General features: G+C 43.2%; 1 protein-coding gene across 1 annotated transcript in view; it reads right to left on the bottom strand.

The window, feature by feature from the left end:
* Positions 1 to 21613, bottom strand: part of ACOXL (acyl-CoA oxidase like) — a 315844-nt gene extending 294231 nt beyond the window's left edge. Inside the window, exons 1-4 of the mRNA XM_021697716.1 lie at positions 21543 to 21613; positions 20995 to 21091; positions 9951 to 10034; positions 130 to 216 (exon numbers count right to left, since the gene is read on the bottom strand). Coding sequence (XP_021553391.1) covers positions 130 to 216; positions 9951 to 10034; positions 20995 to 21091; positions 21543 to 21613 — 339 coding nt within the window. The remainder of the gene's footprint in view (positions 1 to 129; positions 217 to 9950; positions 10035 to 20994; positions 21092 to 21542) is intronic.
* Between the last annotated feature and the right edge of the window lie 203 nt (positions 21614 to 21816).

Below are 21816 nucleotides of genomic sequence, written 5' to 3'. Positions count from 1 at the left end.
AAGATTCTCGCTGACACTAATTCTCTGGTTTATTTTCTTTCTCTGCAAACATGCACACACGTACACATCTAGTTAGTATGAATTAAGGCTCTCCATAGAAGAAGACATCTCTTGAGGTACCTGCCATACCTGGAGTGGCTGAAGCCACTTAGTGACATGTTCTGGGCTTCCAAGGTTCCTGACAGCACCACCAAATAGCCAATAAATTATTCCACACTGAAAGCAAGGACAATATAGACCATTGTCAGCGAGAGTCAACAATTTAATGACAACTAAACCCCTGGCCAAACTCCATTCAAGGAGAATTTGTTCAGGTCATCAAGCTTTACATAAGCCTCACAAGTGGCAAAGCATCCATGCCCTTCCCCTTTATTGCCTGGGATGCTCTAGTTCCTTTCTGCAGGCATAGCTCATGGTTGTCTCTCTTGGACAGGCCACCCCAACACCACAAAGCGTCAGCCCTTCATCCAGTTCAGCCCACCAAATTACTTTTTTTTTTCATTTTATTTCATCATGATAAGAGCACTCTTTAATCCCCATCCCCTGTTTCCCCTATCCCCTCACCCACCTCTCGGTAACCATCAGTTTGTTCTCTATAGTTAAGAGTCTGTTTCTTAATTTGTCTCTCTCTTTTTTTGCCTTTGCTCATTTGTTTTGTTTCTTAAATTCCACATATGAGTGAAATCATATGGTATTTGTCTTTCTCTGACTGACTTATTTTGCTTAGCATTGTACTCTTTAGCTCCATCTATGTTGTTGCAAATGGCAAGATTTCATTCTTTTTTATGGCTGAGTGATATTCCATTGCATATATACACCACATTGTCTTTATCCATTCATCAGTCGATGGACTCTTGGGCTGCTTCCATAGTTTGGCTATTGTAGATAATGCTGCTATAAACATAGAGGTGTAAGTATCCCTTCGAATTAGTGTTTTTGTGTTTTGGGGGTAAATACCCAGTAGTGCAATTACTAGATTGTAGGGTAGTTTCTATTTTTAACTTTTTGAGAAAACTATACCGTTTCTCACAGTGACTGCACCAGTTCACATCCCCACCAGCAGTGCACGAGGGTTCCTTTTTCTCCACATCCTCGCTGACACCTGTTTTCTTGTGTTTTTTATTTTAGCCATTCTGACAGGTGTGAAGTGATATCTCATTGTAGTTTTGATTTGCATTTCCCTGATGATGAGTGATATTGAGCACCTTTTCATGTGCCTGCTGGCTATCTGTGTGTCTTCTTTGGAGAAATGTCTGTTCATGTCTTCTGCCCATTTTTGAATTGAATTATTTGTTTTGGGGGTATTGAGTTGTATTAGTTCTTTATATATTTTGAATATTAATCCTTTATTGAATATGTCATTTACAAATATATTTTCCCATTCAGTAGGTTGACTTTAGTTTTGTTAATTGTTTCTTTCACTGTGCAGAAACATTTTGTTTTGATGTAGTCCCAGTAATTTATTTTTTCTTTTATGTGCCTTGCCTCAAGAGACATATCGAGAAAAATGTTGCCACAGCCAAGGTCAGAAAGATTACTGCCTGTGCAGTCTTCTAGTATTTTTATGGTTTCATGTCTCACATTTATGTTCTTCAATCCATTTTGAGTTTATTTTTGTGTATGGTTAAAGTAGTCCAGTTTCATTCTTCTACATGTGGCTGTCTAGTTTTCCCAACACCATTTGTTGAAGAGACTGTCTTTTTCCCATTGTATATTCATTCCTCCTTTGTCAAAGATTAATTGACCATATAATTGTGGGTTTATTTCTGGGTTTTCTGTTCTATTCCATGGATCTACATCTCTGTTTTTATGCCAGTAACACATACAGTTTTAATTACTACAACTTTGTAATATAACTTGAAATCTGGAATTGTGATACCTCCAGTTTTGTTTTTCTCTCAAAAGACACTTCTGAACGTTCAGTCTGCCTCATCTGCTCAGGGGCTAGCTTAGTGCCTCGTATGTAGAAGATGTGTAACAAAGTATTTGTGCACTGATCCCAGGCACTGGCCCAGTCTGCAGAGGTGAGCCCTACCATGAGAAACAGTCAGCAAACAGGAAAGCAGATGAAAAACGCAATGCTGCATAATGAGCAGGCACTCAGCCGGGGATGAGACAGCCTGGGCTCAAAGTCCCCCTCAGCTACCCACTGGCTGAGGAACCTTCAACAAATGGCAATCCTCAGTTTCCACATCTGACAAATGCAGTGAGTGATGAGTGCTCCCACTTACTGAACAGTCACCCTTCTAAGCATTGAGCTTCGTACGCACAATCACAAGGTTGTGATTCTCACAACCACAATGGGAAAAACACCTCATCACCCCCACTTGACAGACAAGGACACTGAGGTTCAGAGAGAGGAGTGACCTGTCCAAGGCTGTACCCTGAGATGGTGAGCAGGGCTGGGGTCCAAACCCAAGCTGCCTAATGCCTAATAGCACTTCATAAGGTTGCTGCGAGAATTCAGTGACCGTCAACTGCCAAGTACTTTGGTCTTTTATAAACCCTGGAAAAGTGTTGCTGGCAAGGAGGAAGTGGAGGAGGAGAAAGATGAGGAGGAAGATGAAAAGGAAGGGTAGCTGGAGTGGGGCCATTTGAGGGGAGTAGGGGACTGATGACAAAGACAGAAGAGCTCAAGTGTATAGACACTGGCTGTGTCTGCAGGTTAGCATGCCTTCCTCTGCCCAGCCACCCAACCCCGGCTTTCCTCTGGGGAGCCCTCCTCTCCCACAGTCAGTCCAAGTGGTTTGTAGCTGATGTTGACCTCCACCCCCAACTCTAGGATGAGCCTAGGACCAGGACTGGCCGATCTGCATAATATCTATAATATCCTGGCCACAGGGGATGGCTTCAGCATAGACCTATGCTCTGGGTGGGTCCAACCATAGCATCCTCTGGGACACATGGGTGAGCTAGTAGGCAAAAGAAGCTCTCTCTTTTTCATTGCAATGGAATCTGGAAGCATGGAGGCCTAGTGCTGCTGGCTGCTCTTGCCATCATGAGAGCTGGTGTATGAAACCAACACATGAAGTCATGGTAGGGAGAAGGAGACAAAGCAGAGACATGAGAGAGACCAGGTCCCACATATCCACACCTGCTGCACTCTGGACTCTTCAGTTACAACAGCCAATAGGTATAGCCTTTTTCCCTGGGGTCATTACAGTTGAATGAGCTTTAGTGGACACAGTAACCCCAAGGAAGACCCTGCAGGAAGGGAAATGGCAGGAATGGAATCTTCAGATGCTCCCGCCCAAGAACTGTCACCAGCCTCTGGCAAGAACCAGTCCCCACACTCCACGTGTGTGATTGGCCTGACACTAACTGTCTGAAAGGGCACTTTACCAACTTTAACAGCTCTGACATGACAGACGGATTTCATTAATCACATCTGACATATGAAGTGCTTTCATTTGGAGAATCATAAAGCATCCTCGGAATCATCATGACACGGAAAATCACATTACTAATTCCAACCCAGGAAGATGCAATCAATCTAAATAGTAATTTTTTTCCCCACAAATCATCTTGGAAATCAAGTTAAAAAAAGCATTTTTCTAAAACTGAAACAGGTTGAATTCTCCACCCCTAAATCTCTCTAGTTGGTGGCTAATGCATTCTTTACAAATATAGTCCTTCTCTAGATTTTAAATCCTTCCTCCTCTTTAGAAAGGGGAGTTGGGGAGAATATTTTATCCACATTTTGAAAACTTCCATTCATTAAATGTCATTAGTAGGAGCAGTGGGCTGGTGAATGAGATTTGTAGGTTTGCAGAAACTGCAGTAGTTAACAGAGGTGGTATCTGAGTAACCCCAATCCACACAGTCACTTAAAATGTGAGGATTTTCCCCTAAGTGCTGGTCAGTGTGTTGCCAAAGCCACGTTCTCTGAACGGCAGATAATCTGACCCAATGGGGCTAATGCAGGGGAAGCACCTGAGGGTTCCAAGCAAATGACTCTCTCACCTGACACGAGCTTTCAGCAGGTGCCTCCTGTGAGGAGCACAGACCCCAGCCCAGCCAGCAGAAATCTGGAGGTGCCCACCAAGCAACCACTGAGGTAAGCCAGTGAGCAGTGGCCAGACTACGTTGGTGAGAAGCAAGGGTATTCAAGGTAGATTCTGGAGACAGAGCTGATGGGTTGGATTTGGGAGAAGAAGGCAAGAGAGGACTCTAGGTGACACCTGAGTTTTTAGCCTGAGACTCCAGATGGATGAAAGCCCATTAACTGCTTGGTGGGGACCGGGTGAGGGGTTGCTTGCAAGAGGAGGTAGGGAGGAGGGGATGGATTCACTAAGACAGGGATGCAGAAACTGAATGAAGTAGGGCACTAACCTATCACAAGGGAGCAGGGCCAAGTGTCCTCTCACTGCCTTCACTGCCCAGTGAGCACCCTGGCCTCTAGCCCACCTCAGCAGACAGGACCCAGAGAAGTCTATTTGTTCTGAGAAAGACCAAAGAAAACAGTGGCAAGGAAATAAAACAAAGGGGAGGACACCTAACAAAATCTCTAAATCTATACACACCTTGTACTGTTTGTTTGGGAAAGCTCCCTCTCTCCTTTCTCATTCGTCTGGAGGAGGAGAAGGACAGCTACGTCAAGTACATGAGGTCATGAGCACAACACGCCCAATGATGGCCGGCAGTAGCCTCTGGAGGCCATGGTCAGAGCTCCCTGGGGGCTGGGAATTGCGGTCAGGACAGGCTGAGGGGGTTCAAGGATGGGGCCTCTTCACTGCCAAATGATGACTAACATGTCCCTCCATGGCAGAGAAAGCGAGTGGGCTGGAGCTGGAACACAGGTTGATTTCACCTCAATCCACTAACTGAGCCACTACCTAGAAGACTGCCAGGAAGGGCTCTGGGCCACATCTTGAGGGGGTACCATCCCGGCCACTTATCAAGCTCCTGCTACATGCCAGCTATAGCATGCAGCTCCTCATAGGCATCATCAATTTAAATCTGAACTCAGCCCACGAATGGGCATTAGCAGAAGAGAAAACAAAGGTCGCCCATCATGAGCTTAGATTAAAAGGAATGTTCGTGAACTTTGACCGTGAAGTCCTAGAGACAGGAAGTAAACCCACGTCATTCTGACTGTCTCCCTGCCACGATAGACTAGGCAGGTCTGTCATGCATGCCAGGAAGTCTGCCAGTGTAATGGCTGTGATAGGCCAGGCCCTTCCTACACCATCGTCCAACAGTGGGTCCCCTAAAGAACCTTCGAGTACATTCAGACTCTTTTCATTCCAAGAGCAAATGGAACACACTGAGGCACTGCAAGTGGTTTTTGACACAATGGTGACCCCAGAAAGGATAGTGCTGTGGACGGCATTGTGTTTCCCCCAAAATGCATATGCTGAAGCCTTAACCCTCAATGTGATGGTATTAGGATATGGGGTCTTTGGGAACTAATTAAATTTAAATGAGGCCATGAGTGGAACCTTCATGATGGGATTAGTGCCCTTATAAGAGATACCAGAGAGTGCTCTCTCTGTCTGTCTCTCTCTGCCCAAACCCAATGTGAGGACACAGCAAGAAGGCAGCCAGGAAGAGAGTCCTCACACCAGGAATTGAATCACCTGGACCTTGATCTTGCCAGCCTCCAGAACTGTGAGAAAATTAATTTCTGTTATTTAAGCCACATGAACTATAGTATTTTATCATGGCAGCCCAAACAAACTAAGACAGATAGTAGGGTGGGTCAGATAAAGAAAAAAGGGAATAAGAAAAGGAAGAATGTCATATTTCTTTGGGCCCTAGAGTCCTTCCAGACTGCATCAGCGTGTCTGGTAGAAGACCTTGGGCTGGCTCCCAAGCTAAAGCAGGGATTCAAAGCCCTCAGTAAAGGAAGTCTTTTCTTGGCACCTCTCACTTTCCCCCCCCCCCCCCACCCCAACCTCATTGTGAGTCATTCTCAGAGCCAGCCCCTGGCCCTGCCACCACTTGGCTGTGTTAGTCCATCTATGTTTGTCTAAAACGCTCAGGGACACCCAGAGCCTTTGGATAACACAGATGTGGAGGGAGAGAGAAAAGGGGCCCAGGCCTGTGGGGCACAGATGACTTAGATGAACTGCTGCGGACACTCCCTCGTCAGGCTGACAGCCAGCTCATGTGCAGGTGTAAAAGGAAAGCAGGTAGAGGCTAGCAGCTGCTCGTGGGCTGGCAGCGAGGTCTGGGGATACCCTGACCAACCCAGGGCTCACAGGAACTGTTCTGAGCACACCACATCTCCCTCCATTGCCCAAAGGAAAGACAGACATGGCCCTCTGGGCTGGACTCGGGAGCATCATCTACACATTCCTCTAACTGTCTGGGATATCCAAGCACAAGAAAAACAAGTCCTCTGCAATAAATGATGTGTGGGAAAGCAAACAGGGTTCATGATAACTTTTGTTAAACTTCTAAAGTTTGTTTTTATTGAGGTACAATGCATTTAACATAAAGTTTGCGTTTAAGCCATTATTAAGTATACAATTCAATGGTATGAATTAGATTCACACTGTTGTGCGACCATCACCACTATCTATCTCCAAAACTTTTTCATCACCCCAAACAGGAACTCTGTGCCCTGCCACCACTCCCCTTCTTTTGCTCCTCCAGCCTCTTGTAACCCATAATCTACTTTCTGTCTCTACGAATTTGCCTATTCAAGAAATTTCATGTAAGTGGAATCATACAATATTTGTCCTGTTGTGTCTGGCTTATTTCACTTAGAGTCATGTTTTCAAAGTTCATCCATGTTGTAACATGTACCAGAAGTTCATTCCATCATATGTATGTACATTTTGTTTATCCATTCTTCTGTTGACAGACATTTGGTTTGTTTCCACCCTTTAGCTATTGTGAATAATTCTGCAATGAACATTGGCATACAAGTATCTGTTTGAGTCCCTGTTTTCAATTTTTGGGGGTATATACCTAGGAATGGATTTCCTGAGTCATATGGTAATTCTACATTTAACCTTTCTAGTAAGGCCCGTTTCGATTCTAGGTATTCATTTAATTCTCATGTATTGACACTATATAACAAGAATGTAGGGGATGACAGTCTTCAAGAAATTTGCCCTCTAGTGGTGCTAAGAGACATACAACCATTAGACACATGACTAAATTCAGAAGATCAAAGTAGGTACATACTGTGGCCGACAACTGAAAGGTACAAAGACATGACAAGTAGATAGGATTTAAATTGCAGTCTTGAGGGAGGCTTCCCTGAGGGGAGGACACTTGGTCTGGGACTTGAAGAATGACCAGGTGTCAGGCAGGTGAAGGAGGGGAAAAAATCCATTCTAGGGTGATGGCAAGAGTGGCCCAAAAGTGGATGAGAAGAATGAAAGAAGGCCAATATGTCAGGTCTCCTAGGGAGGAGGACAAAGTGAGACAGAAGGTATCTGGAGAAGTGAGTAGGGCCAAACCACACAAGAATCCGTGGGCCATATCAAAAATAGGAGGGCTTCTCTAAAGCATAAGGAGAAGTTTTAAGCAGAGGAGTGACATGATCAGAGAAGCATTTTTAAAGACCTCTTTCTTTTTTAAAAAGATTTATTTATTTGAGAGAGAAAGAGCAGGGGGTGGGGTGGGGAAGAGGGACAGGTAGAGGGAGAGAGAGAATCTCCAGCAGACTCCCTGCTGAGCCCAGAGCCTGATGCAGGCTTGATCCCATGACCCTGAGCTCACGACCTGAACCAAAATCAAGAGTCAGACACTTGACTGAACCACCAGGCGCCCCAAGACCTATCTTTAAATCTATTCATATTTTCTTCTAGGATACTCAGGAGCAAAACTTTTTTAAAAGCTTTTTATTTTGGAAAAATGCAACCAAAATACAAGAGTATAATGAACTCAGCTATGACCAGCTCATGGTCCATTTTGCTTTATCCCCCAATCCACTTTCCCACTCTACACCCCAGGTAATCTTAAACTTTATCCTAGACATCCTGTCATTTCATCCCTAAATACGTCCTATACATCTGTAAATGATAAAGAGTCTTTCTAAAAATGTAACCCTAAAACCATTACCCCACCTAAAAATATAATTCTTTAATACGACCAAATATCCAATGTTTACATTTCCCCCACTGACACATAGTTTTTCTTTAACGTTTGTTTGAACCAGAATCTAAATAATGTCCACACATTGCAAGTGGTTGAAATGTTTCTTAAGTCTGCTTTAAACTGCAGGCTGCTCCTCCCTTATTCATTCAAACATTCCCTGTGTAATTCTAGGCACTAGGGTCAGTGCAAGACCCTAAAGATGCCGAGGAGAGGGCTCCCCACCTAGAATGCTGGACCACCCATTGGGAATTTCTGCATGGTCACATCCCACCACAGGCTTGCTGAAAAGAAGAAGGTAGAGAGCAATGGAAAAAAACACAAACTGAGGATCAGGAGTCTAGATCAGGATCAGGGAACTCTAGTATTTCTGAGAGGGGAATCTATTTGTTGCATCTCAGCTGAATTTCTTCTGTCTGGAAGCCACAGCCAACCCAACTAGGAGGAAAGAGACCTTGCCTGGCTGAAATCACAGGGAAGCCAGTCTCCCCCAAAGGATCTAATGGTGGGTGCCTTCACCACCGATGAACTCACAATTTTCTTTGTTTTTAATTCCTACTCATTTTTAAATGTCTACAAGGCAAAAACAAAAATAACTGCCATTTTGGACTCACCAACGATTGACCTGGCTTTCCTGTCTGATCATTCTCTCTTCATGTTCTAGTTATTTCTCCCCTTTGGGGACATCAGGACTGAATATTTGGATGCAGGGACTATTTTGAGGCACCGTGGTGTCCAGGGAGAGAAAGGAGAGCATATGCAGGCCTACACAAATGGCCCTCCACTGGGGACTTAGGGTACCATGAGGAGCCATGGCCATCACACCTGCTGGACTATTCTGTTCACCATTCCTGATGCGCTGGGACACACAAAGCAAGTCCACAGTGCAATGCCATTTTATACCCATATGAACAGCAAAAATGAAGAAGGCTAAGAACTCCCAGTGTTGTAGCATATTCACACAAAGGGATATGAGAAATGAATGAACTTCCATCCATATATCATTCTCAAAATGGTGAAATTATAGAGAATAGATTAGTGGTAGCCTAAGAACAAGAATGAGGTGGGGATTGCGTGCACTGTAAGTTTCTTTGTGGTGATGAAACAGCATGAATCCATATATAGGACCAAACTGCATAGAACTACACACATACACACACACACACACACACTGGAGTATATGTAAAAGCTAGTGAAATCTGAAGCAGGTCTATAGTCTAGTACTATACTAGAACAGTACTGTAGCAGTGGTGATTTACTGCTTTTACATTGCATTACAGCTGTATAAGATGTCACTACAGAGGGAAACTGGGTGAAGAGTTCATATAACTCTACGTATTATTCTTGTAACTTCCTGTGAGCATTATTATTTCAGAATAAAAATATTTAAAAAAACAAGTACAAAGGCGTGGCATGCCACAATACAGATTGATCTTGATGATCATATTTAAGTGAAGAAAGTAAACCATGAATCATTATGAGACTTTTTCTAAAAATTAGAACAAATGAAAATAATTGCTTGACAGTACAGTACAACTAAACAAAAAGAAAAGCCAAGAACAAACAAGCACGAGGTTGAATATAATGGTTAAAGAGGAAATCAGGGGGATGTACCATTTTACAAACATCTGTGCCAGTAAACAGACTGATACCTGTGGGGTTCTACTTTGTGCTCCTTGTCGTTCAAAACTAAGTAGCAGCTCGGGCTCCCTGCTCGGCAGGGAGCCTGCTTCTCCCTCTGACCCTTCCCCCTCTCATGTGCTCTCTGTCTCTCTCATTCTCTCTGTCTCAAATAAATAAATAAAATCTTTAAAAAAATAAAAAATAAAAATTAAAAAAAAAAAAAAAAACAAACTAAGTAGCAGCTCGTGAAGGGCGGGGTGCCCAGAGCCTCTCACCTTTACTCCTGTGGCCATGTCCGCTATGGAGAGGACTTCTCCTATGACCAGGCTTCGACTGACAAAATTCTTTGTTTTCTCTGCCTGAAAACATGACAGACCCAATGTTAAGGTTTCCTTATGGTTTTAAAATTAAATTAACATTTTAATTTAACTTAACATCTTTATAATAAACGTATGTTACTTTATTAATAAAACTCCACCGCAACTTAAAAGCAATTTTTAAATTATAAATACGCCCATGACGCTACTGAAATAAACGTTTTCTTTTCTTTTTTTTTTTTTTTTAAAGATTTTATTTATTTATTTGACAGAGAGAGACACAGCGAGAGAGGGAACACAGGCAGGGGGAGTGGGAGAGGAAGAAGCAGGCTTCCCGCCGAGCAGGGAGCCTGATGCGGGGCTCGATCCCAGGACCCCGGGATCATGACCTGAGCCAAAGGCAGACGGTTAACGACTGAGCCACCCAGGCGCCCCTGAAATAAACGTTTTCATCCAGGTTTTTAACGTGGCCTTCCAGTCTCTGACCACCTAAGAGGAGAGCCGACTTCATCCCCGCGGAGGGCAGGCTGCTGACAGACTCCCCTGGGGCCTTGTGCTTCCTTAACCCAGTTTGTCCCTCGAGGCTCCCCGGAGCCCAACACCCTCCTCGCTTCTGCCTAGCAACGGCGGGTTCTCCCTAGCAACGACGGTTCTGCCTAGCAACGCGGGCCTGCAGCGTCTCCACGTGGGGTGGACCAATGCTCCCACCAACAGGGGACGCCTGGCTCCAGTCCCCGCGACAACCTTGGTGGGAAGACAGAGGATCCGGAAGGTTTGGGAACATTGTGTATACAGGAAAAGCAATATTCTTCACTTTCCTTTCTAGCCGTAGACTATCTCAGGGCTTGGATATACTAAACACCATGAGGTCCCAGTCCCCCTTCACTGCCCTCCTCTCTGTCGCTGTATACAACAGCCACAAATCCCAAAGCTACGCGAGCATACTCTTCACCAGCGAGAAATGAGACAGGGCAAAAACGCTGAGCCTATTTTATTTTTATTTTATTTTTTTTAAGATTTTATTTATTTATTTGACAGAGAGAGAACACAAGTAGGCAGAGAAGCAGGCAGAGGGAGAGGGAGAAGCAGGCTCCCAGAATCCTGGGATCATGACCTGAGCCTACGGCAGCTGCTTAACCGACTGAGCCACCCAGGCGCCCAAGGCTATTTTATTTTTAAAAGTCAGAGGCAGGCGGCATTTCCTTAGAAGGTGGTGGGCCCCTGAGTGTGCAGATTGCAATTATCCACTGTTGGAATTAATGTTAGTCTTCCTTATTCTCCAGTCTCTTCTGAGACCCAGCCAACAAAGCTGGTGCTTGTTACCCTTGTGTACATGTGTGTACGTGTGTGGTGTGTGCACACGTGTGTGTGTGTGTGTGTGCACGCGTGCGTGCCTGTGTGGACCTGTGCCTGAAAACTGCCCTACTGGCATCAGGATGGTAACCAACCTTCCTAGGGTGACTCTCAGTTTCCACAATGGCTTAAGCTCTTTCCCCAAAACACACTAGGTTTTCTCCTCCTGTAGGTTTTTACAATGTTTCTTTCAAGCATTATTAATTTTATCAAACAGCAGGCTGTCAAGATTTATGACTTTTATGGTGGCTCCAATCCAATGCATCTTGTATTGGTTATTTCTTAAAATAACTCCAGCTTGAGCATGAACCATTGCATGGCTCCAGCTTCAAATCCTAACTGGAGAGGTATTTATCAGAAAAAAATTAAAAAAAAAAAAAAAAAAAAACGTAGTGGATATTTGCAGGCTTTTTCAGAGGGCCCATGTATCCTCTATCCTGTGGATCCTCACAACCCTCCATGAGAGGCTAAGCAAGAAAGGAAGTACAGACCCCATGTAACAGAAAAGTCTAGACTCGGGAGGTCAGAAGACTTGTACAACCAGGATCCCCTAGTAAGTGGAAAGGAAAGGCCAGAAACAAGATCTTCAGATTCCTCATATGGACATCCTGCCCCCACCCCTCACTCTGAAGCTTATAGAAGCCCCAGGACCCTGGGTGGCCCAGACTTTATTGTCAGTGCACCCTTATTTTGTACCACCAGCCTTGTCCCCAGAGGACACCTGACATCAACACATCCCAGTGCCCAAGTGATCTTCCTGAGAGTCACCCCATCCTACATCATTACAACAAACCCTTCCTTACCTTAAACCACCTGCTCTGTTGTGGCTAAACCTAAACCATCAGGAGTAAGTAAATCCCTCAGAATTCCCAACTGGTCGTAGTTTTCTTCATATTTCATTCCCTCCATTTATACTGTTGATGCAAGAGCATGCCTTTGTCATTAATGCTGTCCAACTGTGGTCATTTTTACTCACCAGTTTGAAATAAATTCAATCACATTTGCTAAAGAATCAACCCCAAACTTGGCCATCTTAGTGCATTATGAATTATTTATGATGATTATTTTCCTTGCCCAATCTCTGCACAAGTCAGCAATCTTTGCTATTAGATCTGATGGGCAATGCCAATATGAGTTTGCCATTAATCCTCTGATGGTGATTTCAGCATTCATTTGGACTGGTTTATTTTAAGAAGTCAAGCAAAATTTCCAGAACTAAGACTAGGCTTAATTTGATTGACTGCCTTACTGGCATATATTTTTAATATCTTCTCCACACAAATTCTCTCTTTTTTTCAATTCTTTCATTTTTGATTCATTAAATGTTCTTAATTAAAGAATGTCTAATATCGACAAGTTTCCCCTCTCATTCAACTGACAACATAGTAAATTGTCTGTACTGATAATGATCAATAAAGAATCAACATGTGTTTTTTGACATACATTTTTGCAGTATTTCTACATATCAATAGCTGCCTTCATTTAGACTTGATATATTCAAACCAAACTCAATTCCCATGTCAGAATGTTAGTTTGTATTAATTTTAAATGATAATGATTCCATAAACATATGGAGAATATGCTTAAGCTTATATTTTATCCTAAATTACACCCCATGCTATTTACATTTCTGCATGATAGATTGTCTCAAACAGAAGAAAGGTAGTTTTCCCTAAAATACGCCCCCCCCCCATTTCTTTAGAGAGCACTCCATGTATCAGACCTTTGTGTTGCAATATTCTGTGTTAAATCAAGTTCTACAAAAATGTGCGTTTTTGGTTTTATAAGCCCAGAGAGTCTCCACAAGTCATATATTCTTCTTCAACTAAAATCATCTTGACTCAACACAGCTTGAGCCGTCTTTTCTCTGATATTAAAAGACCCCCACCACCTCCTTTGCAACCCATCTGCAGCCCCAGCCAAGGGTACTGGACAGAAAGAGTTTCCTGATCTTAGTTCTCTATTATCAGTTCCCAAACTGGCATGTTTCCTGCTTCTACCTTCTGGTTTCAGTTTTCTATTTTGGTTATGTTTTCTCAGTCTTAATTGAATACATGTCCTTTGTTATAATTAACCTTGAATTGTTTTAGAAAAAGAAGGGGCAGCGTAAAATATATAAATAAAATAAATAAATTGGCTTCAGGGACCAGTCATACGGGGCCAGCCTGAATGAGACTCTTGCCTACTATGCTAACCAGTCCTTGACCCTCCCTTGAAAAGAGATCCCAAGTCAATTCATATATCTCCCACCACCACCTTGTGCCTAGACTATCATAACAGCCTCCCAGCTGGCCTCCCTGCCTCTACTCTGCCCCAAACTTCAGACACTATGATCTTTTTTATTATTATTAAGGTAAAACATATAGTGAAATGCACAGAGCTTAAGCACATGAGTTCTGATCAGTTATCTACCTGTGTAACCATCATGCCAATTAAGATTATAGAATGTTCCCATCTCCTCCAGAAAGTGTCCTCAAGCCCCTTTTCAGAGTCCCCACCCCTACAGGCAACCACTGTTCCCATATTATCATCATCCATTAACTTTGCCTGTTCTTTAATTTACATAAATTGAATCACACAGAATGTACCTTTTTGTGTCTGCCTTCTTTCATGTAAATAAGGCATCCCTGTTGATTTGTGTGTCTCAGTAGTTTTCCATCTATGAATATTCCACAGTTTGTCCAATCTCCTACTGATGAGCATTTGTGTTCTTTCCAGTCTGGGGTTATTATGAGTAAAGCTGATATACACATTCATGTAAAAGTTTTTTTGTGGACATATGTTTCCATTTCTCTTCTGTAAATTCCCAGGGGTGCAATTGCTAGGTGAAAGAGTAGGTTTGTGTTTAATATTGTAAGGAACCACCAAATAGTTTTTCAAATGGCTAGATCATTTTACACTACTATCAACAATATAGAAGACTTCTGGTTTCTCCGCATCCTTGTCAGTCCTGTGCATCTACTCCATTTTTAGCTATTCTAGAGGGAGTGTTATGGTTTAAATATGCATCTCTCAGATGACTAAAGGTACTGAGCACATCTGTCTATGCTTATTGGCCATATATACTTCTATGAATTGTCTGTTCAGGTCCTTTGCCCATTTTTTAGATTGGGTTGTTTGTCCTTTTATCATTGAGCTCTAGGAATTCTTTATATATTCAGGGTACAAATTCTTCATACCTCAACACAATTTTTTTCAGATAACTGCACTGCAGATACTTTTTCCTAGTTTGTGGATTGCCCTTTTATTCTCTTAACAATGTATTTTGATGAAAAACAGTTTTTGATTTTGATAAAGACCAATTTATCAGTTTTTTCTTTGACATGTTTAGCATTTGGGGGGTCTTCTCTAAGAAACCTCTGCCCATCCTAGAGTCAGAAGGACATTCCCCTTTGTTCTTCTATAAACTTTATAATTTTAGAACTTATGTTTAGGTATATAATACCTCTCAAATTATTCTTGTGTGTAGTATGAGATAGGGATCAAGGTTAACCTTTTTCTATATATTTATCTACTTGTTCCAGAACCATTCATTGAAAAGACTTTTCTTTTCCCATTGAGTTGCCTTGGCAACATTGTTAAAAAATCAATTGACCACATATGTATGGGTTTATTTCAGGACTCTCCACAATGTCCCATCCATCTATTTGTCTGTCCTTATGCCAATACCACATAATCTTGAGTAGCTTTATAATAAGTCTTGAAATCAAGTAGTGAAAGTCCTCCAAATACGTCCTTTTTCAGAATTGCTTTAACAATTCCAGGTCTTGTGCATTTCCATATATGTGTTTTTGAATCAACCTGTAAATTTTGATCAAGGCACGATGATATTTTAAAAATAAACATCATGCTGTGCTTCCCCTTCTCCTCCCCCACCCCACCACCATTGTGAAAACTCCCCAATGACTACAGTTACTTTTGCAAGAAAATCCAAACTTCTTTTTTTTTTTTTTTTAAGATTTTATTTATTTGCGAGAGAGACAATGAGAGACAGAGAGCATGAGAGGGAGGAGGGTCAGAGGGAGAAGCAGACTCCCTGCTGAGCAGGGAGCCCGACGCGGGACTCGATCCCGGGACTCCAGGATCATGACCTGAGCCGAAGGCAGTCGCTTAACCAACTGAGCCACCCAGGCGCCCGAAAATCCAAACTTCTAACCATGGCCTCCACACCTATCTTTTCTTACTCTCTGCTGGTTCCTTATTCTCTGCTGATCCTCTGCTGGGGCCACATAGTAGGGCACCTGAGCAGAGTGCTGGGAGAAGTCTGTAACAAAGGCTACAGGTAGCCATTGTACTTCTGGTCTCCCCAGGGGCCTTGACCATGCCAGGAAAGCCCAATATCAGGAACAATGAAAGGTGACATTCCCATGGCTCTGTCTAAGGATATTTTTCTCCCTTTACAACATCAGTGTAGTATTCTGACAGTTTGGGATTTTCCAAATTCTTGCCTTAAATTTAATACCTCTTCTCTTGGCAGCTCATGCTTCCTACCAAATTCCTAGGTACTTTGGAGATTTTTTTGATTACTAGTGTAATCACATAACTTATCAATATTGACAGCATGTAATGATGAATGTATCATATTGATGAACAGCTTATTGCATGAGCTTACTTTTAGGTTAATGGAAAGTGCATTATTTTACATTAATTTTAATGTAAAAGGGTTTTCTACATATAAGATCATGTTATCTGTGAAGAGAGACAGTTTTACTTCTTCTCCAATTTACCATGTTTGATTATTTAAGTGTTTCCAATCATTTTATTATTCACCATGTTTGATTTTTATCGGCAGCATCGACAACCATCTGATGTACCATAAATTTACTTGTTCATTATTTTATTGTCTGCTCCCTCCCAGACTATAAGCTCCATAAAAACAGGTATGTTTTGCCTGCTTTGTTCACTGCCTCTTGAACAATGCCTGGCTCATCATAGGTGTTCAATAAATGGTTGTAAAATGAATGAATCGCCTCACCTGGCACGTAGAAGGGACTTAGCAAATTATAGCAAGTAATAATTATTGTTATTTTTAACCTAATATTTCACTGTAAGAATAATAACTAAGCCTCAAAATAAGAAGTTTTCATTAAACCAAATTGTTTACAGTGCAGTAAATAAAGAACACCAGGATTCCGGCTACCCTAGAGTCCGTCCCTGCATGGATCCCAACTCACTCCCTGGCATGCTCTTTCAAGTATTTCCTGTGGCCATCAGCTGCCAATCTACACAGAGGAACTTCTGTAAACAGGCCACTCGGTCCTGTCATCTCTGCTCAAATCCTCCACAGCATCCCTTATGGCCAGGGCTGGTCTGGCCAGACTGCTGGCCAAGTGGCCAGGGTCCAAGTCCATAGAGCTGGAGCCGGGACAGGGACTCCTGCCAAAGGCAGCACACAAGACTGAGAGCCAGGGGCAGCCTGTCACAACCCACTAGGAAAAGCCTGGGTTCCAGTACAAACAGAAGCCAGAGGGCCAAGGGCAGAGCCAAGGCTAGGGTGTTAAAGCCAAGAGCTCAAAGTAGGTCAGGATCCAGTACTGGGATGGGGCGGGGGAGGTGTACTTGGTCATGGTCTGCAGGACCAATCAGGGCTGGCACTGGTTTGTGTGGGCAGCAGAGCAGGCCTGGGTGAGATGGGCTGGTGTAAAGGGCTAGTGGCAGAGGAGACATCCTCACCTTCTTGGCATATTCTCTACTGAGCTCCTTCTCCACAACACACCCGTGGCTTCCATGTATCTTCCTGGGAAAGGCTGCTCCTTTTTTTAGGCGTTAATTAGGAATGCAACCATTCTCCCCATTCCCAAATGCCTTCTAAGGTGAGCTGACCTCAGAATCTTATTCCATTTTAGATATGATCACCCACCTGGTATTTCTTTAAATACAAAAACAAAAACCATCCCAAACTGAGACTAAATTCTGACTGAAATAATAATTATAGTATAATAAATATAATATAAATGGAAAGCCATAGTATAATAAATATAAATATAAGTCTCCTGCCAGTTCCCTTTCAAGCTGATCTGAGAGTGGACTTTCTGAGAAAACAGTGGATGATTTAGATCAGTGGTTCTCAAATTTTATGGTCTCTGGACCTGCTTACGTTCTTAAAAATTATCAGAGATTCCAAAGAGCTTTTGTTAATTTACCACACTAGAAATTAAAACTGAGAATTTTTAAAATTTTATGTTAAAAATAACAATACTATACCGATTACATGTAAATAACATAATACTTATGGAAAATAACCATAATTTCCAAACCCCCAAAAAAATCAGTGAGAAGAATGACATTGTTTTACATTTTACAAATTATTGTAGCATTTGGCTTAGTGAAAGACAGCTAGACTCTCACATCTGCTTCCGCACTCCATCTGTTACCATATGTTATTTTGGTTGAAGTTTATGATGAAAATCTGGTGTCATGCACACATAGTTGGATACCTACTTTTCAGGTAGTACCTGAATGGGTCTTGGGTACCCCCAGGGGTCCTCAGACCATACCTTGAGAACCACTGGTTTAGATAATAATGATGCTGCCATGCCCAGCACTGCTGTGGATCATGGGGATGAGGACAAGCAGAATTCAGAGTGAGAGAGAAGATGATGGGGGGGCGGTGAGGGTCAGTCATAGAATGGGTGCTTCATTATTCAAATATCTGCCCCCACTCCTCAGTCCTGTTGGCCAGGAACAGCCTGATCCCAAATGTCTTCCTCCTGGGGAAAGCAAATGTTGGGATGGAGCATTCCTATAAGTCAGCCCAGAACCATGATTGCCAGAGACCAAATGCTGAATGGGAACAATTCAGGGTAGACAGTACAGAATACCAGGAAAGAAGGATAGTGGAGAGCAGTATTCAAGCCAAGACAGGACACACACTGGATCACCTGGGAAATTTAAATGCTGATTTGATTGGCCTGAGCCAAAGCCCAATAGCAGGAGTTTGGAAAATTCTCCAGGGAATTCCAGTGTGCAGCCAAGGGCAAGAACCACCAGATTGAAGCGGACTCAGCAGGACCAGCTGGGTTTAAATCTGTGTTCCACTAGTTATATATACAATTTACTAGCTGTATAGCCCCGGGCCAATTACTGGTCTTCAATTTACCCATCTGTAAATGGGAATACCATTCTGGATGTTGTGGATATTAAATGAGATCATCCATTAGCGCTGTGACTGGCCTAAGATAGGTACTCCGTAAGTCTGAGCTGTTATCATTGGTTATGGTGATTTGGGTGCAGGGGATCAGCCTCTGTCAGCTCCAGTCTCAGCGCTGCCATAGAGTAGATCTCCCACCTGGGTCCTCTGTCTCCCCATCTCTGGAAATACAGGGAGTCAGTGACTTCCCCCACCCCCCTGCAGGATTTCCACAAGGGAAGGAGAGGACAGTTGGCTGAAGGGCACAACACAAATATGGTATCACTGGAAACAGGTGCAGAAAAAGTCCGCGAGATGCAATGATGTTATTCACACTGTGCGTGTGCGCACACACGTGTGTATACTCTATAGTCAGACTCAGATATTTTTTTCCTTTTGAAATTGTTAGAACATCTCAAATCTATTGCAGATGGCAGAGTGGAACTATTTTAATGGCTTATTCTTGGCCCGTGGACTGTCCATAGAGACCTGGAACGAATGAGGCTCACTCCTCATTTATCCTCGAGAACATCATCATTACACATTACACAGAGCGTTCTGCCTTGGAGTTCATTGGATCATCCACAAAAGCTAACAGCAACACGAAATGGGGGCCAGGGAAGGATGGAAAGACCTGGAACGCTCTCTGAGCAGGCAGTACAGCCATGACTCAATATTTTTATTAAGAGGCAGAATGAATCATGTAACACTTCTTCTAGAATTACTGGATGTGGATAGCCTCTCCAGCTGTTTACAGGGTGGAATTTGAGAGCCTTCAAACACAGATGTGCTGCTGAGTTTCACGACATCCACCCGAAGAGATGAGCCGGCCGCACTGACGACCGACTCATTTAATTTCCTTCAGGTTCATTGGCTTTTGTGAATTCACACAGAGAGAAGCGCCAGATAGGCTGAAGTAACTTGCAGAAATGAACTGGAGGGATTGTCTAGGGCCAATCCTGTGGCTGCTGCAGGAACTATACCTAATCACCCAAGACGGGGTCACCCGGGCTGCCTAAGACCACGAAGGGAGCCACAAATATAGGAAGATAATTGGATCCAGGGACCAACAGCTTCATCAGGAGCAAGATTACACAGGCTAATCCTTCAGACTCAGGGGGATAAGCAGCAATTAGTAAACTTCACTAAAGGATCAACCCTCATCCGGGTCTTGAATATTGACACTAAGTTAAGCCATGGGACATACTGAACTGATTAAGACCAGGAGACTGACCACATGTCAAGATTTCACCTTCCAACCAGCCCCATGCCAGATGTACTGGAGGCCAGACTCTCATAAAGTGGCTGAAACCAAAGAGGGTTGGGGTCTTTTGAGGGTTTTTTTTTTTTTTTTTCTTTATTGGTTGTATTCACAGCTCAAAATGTTTGTTCCATTGAGAGGTGGTTTACTGGCTTGAAATCCACTTTGTCAAACTGCTCAATATGAAATGATTTTTCAGGCTTGGCAAGTACCCTTCCCTACATGATGTGGGTGTTTTCCTTCCTTCCTCTCCATCTAAGTGTGCCCTTGTCACCTTGGAGGTGGCCGCAGTACTTCAACAGGAGGGACCAGAGCTCTGCCTTTTGACAAGAAGATGCTGAGGTCTGTCCTTGCCTCCTTCGGACAGCCAACCAAAGGAGGGGTGACAGGGTAGAGATCTATTCTTGAACATGGACCTCAGGCCCCCCACTGGCTCTGATCTACATTCCACAGAGAACTAAGCCTTCAGTGGCCCCCTGAATGGGGAAGACCCCCACCACCTCAGTCCTCAGACTACCCCTCCACAAACTGCACTGGGCAAGAAGAGGGCTGGGCTCCACTCCTCAGCCATCTACAAGCTGAAGCTTCTCCCCAGTTCAAGCCCCTCTCCTAGGGCTCTCACCAGGAATTCTGTTTTGTTTCACTGTGTTTTATGTAAAGTGTTCAGTTTAAGGAAGCCATTAAGCTGAATGAAATGGAAATCGATTTAAATGTGGCTAAAATATATAGCTCCTAATGTTCACATCATGAAGGAGTTCTCTAATCACATATTCTTTCTTTCCTTCTTTCTTTTTAATGAGGCTAAACTGACTAAAATAATTTAACTGAGTTTAGAATGGCAGTGTTCAGACAAACAAGACTCCTACATTTTAGACACGTCTAAATGCTTTAAAAGCCTATAAAATTAGTTCATTACATTTCTTAGATATTTGAATTTTATGCCCCAAATTATATTTGTTTTGTGAACACGTATAGCATTACTTCTACTGATTCCCTTATCGCCTAGCCTGTGATCTTGGGAGACGTGAATGTGTGGGCCAAGGGAAGAAGATCAATTAGGTTATCGGGGAGTGGGGCAGAAAAAAGGGGCTGAAGAAGGCATTCCCCCATACTGATGACAGTTTTCCCTGGGACAAAATAAACATGCTCCCACAAGTCACAAAAACAAAACAAAAATAAAATCTTTTTCTTTCTCTCTCTGTCTCTCTCTCTCTCACTCACTCATACACACATCACAGCAAAGTAACATTTAAACTTACCTGTTCCTGAATCGCACGTTTTAACAGAGGTAGCCCCATGATAAACTTCACTCTCTGAAAGGTCAAAGCTCTCATTTCATCCAGACTTAAATCATACCTGCAAAGTACAAATACAAAATGGGTGTTAAAACATTGATTTGGTGACTCTGAGTAGAGCCTTTGGACCAAGGTATCTGATAGAACAGACAGCTTTGTTAGTCTCTTTACAGCTCTTGTTTGATACTGTGTGTCAAAGAAGGCTTACTTTGTGTGTAACGCAGACCCTGTGTTCAATACAGTGGGGTCAAAATGGAAGGAAAGAAGGAAGGGATTTCCTAACAGGGTGACCTTAAAACAGAACTCCAACATCCCCTCTGCAGGGACAAAAGATTTTCATGTTCCTGAGATGACTCAAGAACAGCATTTGGGAAGATGGAAGAGAAGGACTGATCTGTGTGGTACAAGGGGTGGACTGTAGTGGCCACGAGGAGTGTCACCTAGAGATTCCCTCAAGAGAACCCACCAACAACCTCCAGCTGCCATACCTTGGAATTAATTGTGGCACTCACCCCAGGCGACTTTCCTCTAGGGCTGCTCCCAGCTGGTGATTGAGTAGGGCAAGCTTCTCAATTAGGGCCATTACTGCCCAGTAGGCAACTTATACCAGGAGACCCAGCACCCCCCCCCCAAACTGGCCCACTGAGGCTTTCTTAATACCCCACTGTGCCCTTCCTGCTCTCTCATTTCAGAGTCAGACATGCCTACACACATTCCGAAGCTTCTCCCCCCTCTCCCAGCTCCTTCCCATCATCCTTCACAGATTCAAGCGCTCCACTCCCTCCC

Source organism: Neomonachus schauinslandi, chromosome 10 (assembly GCF_002201575.2).
Source record: "Neomonachus schauinslandi chromosome 10, ASM220157v2, whole genome shotgun sequence".
NCBI classification, from domain to species: Eukaryota; Metazoa; Chordata; class Mammalia; order Carnivora; family Phocidae; genus Neomonachus; species Neomonachus schauinslandi.
The sequence above is the reverse complement of the archived record's forward strand: the minus strand, read 5'-3'. Positions and strand labels throughout refer to the sequence as shown.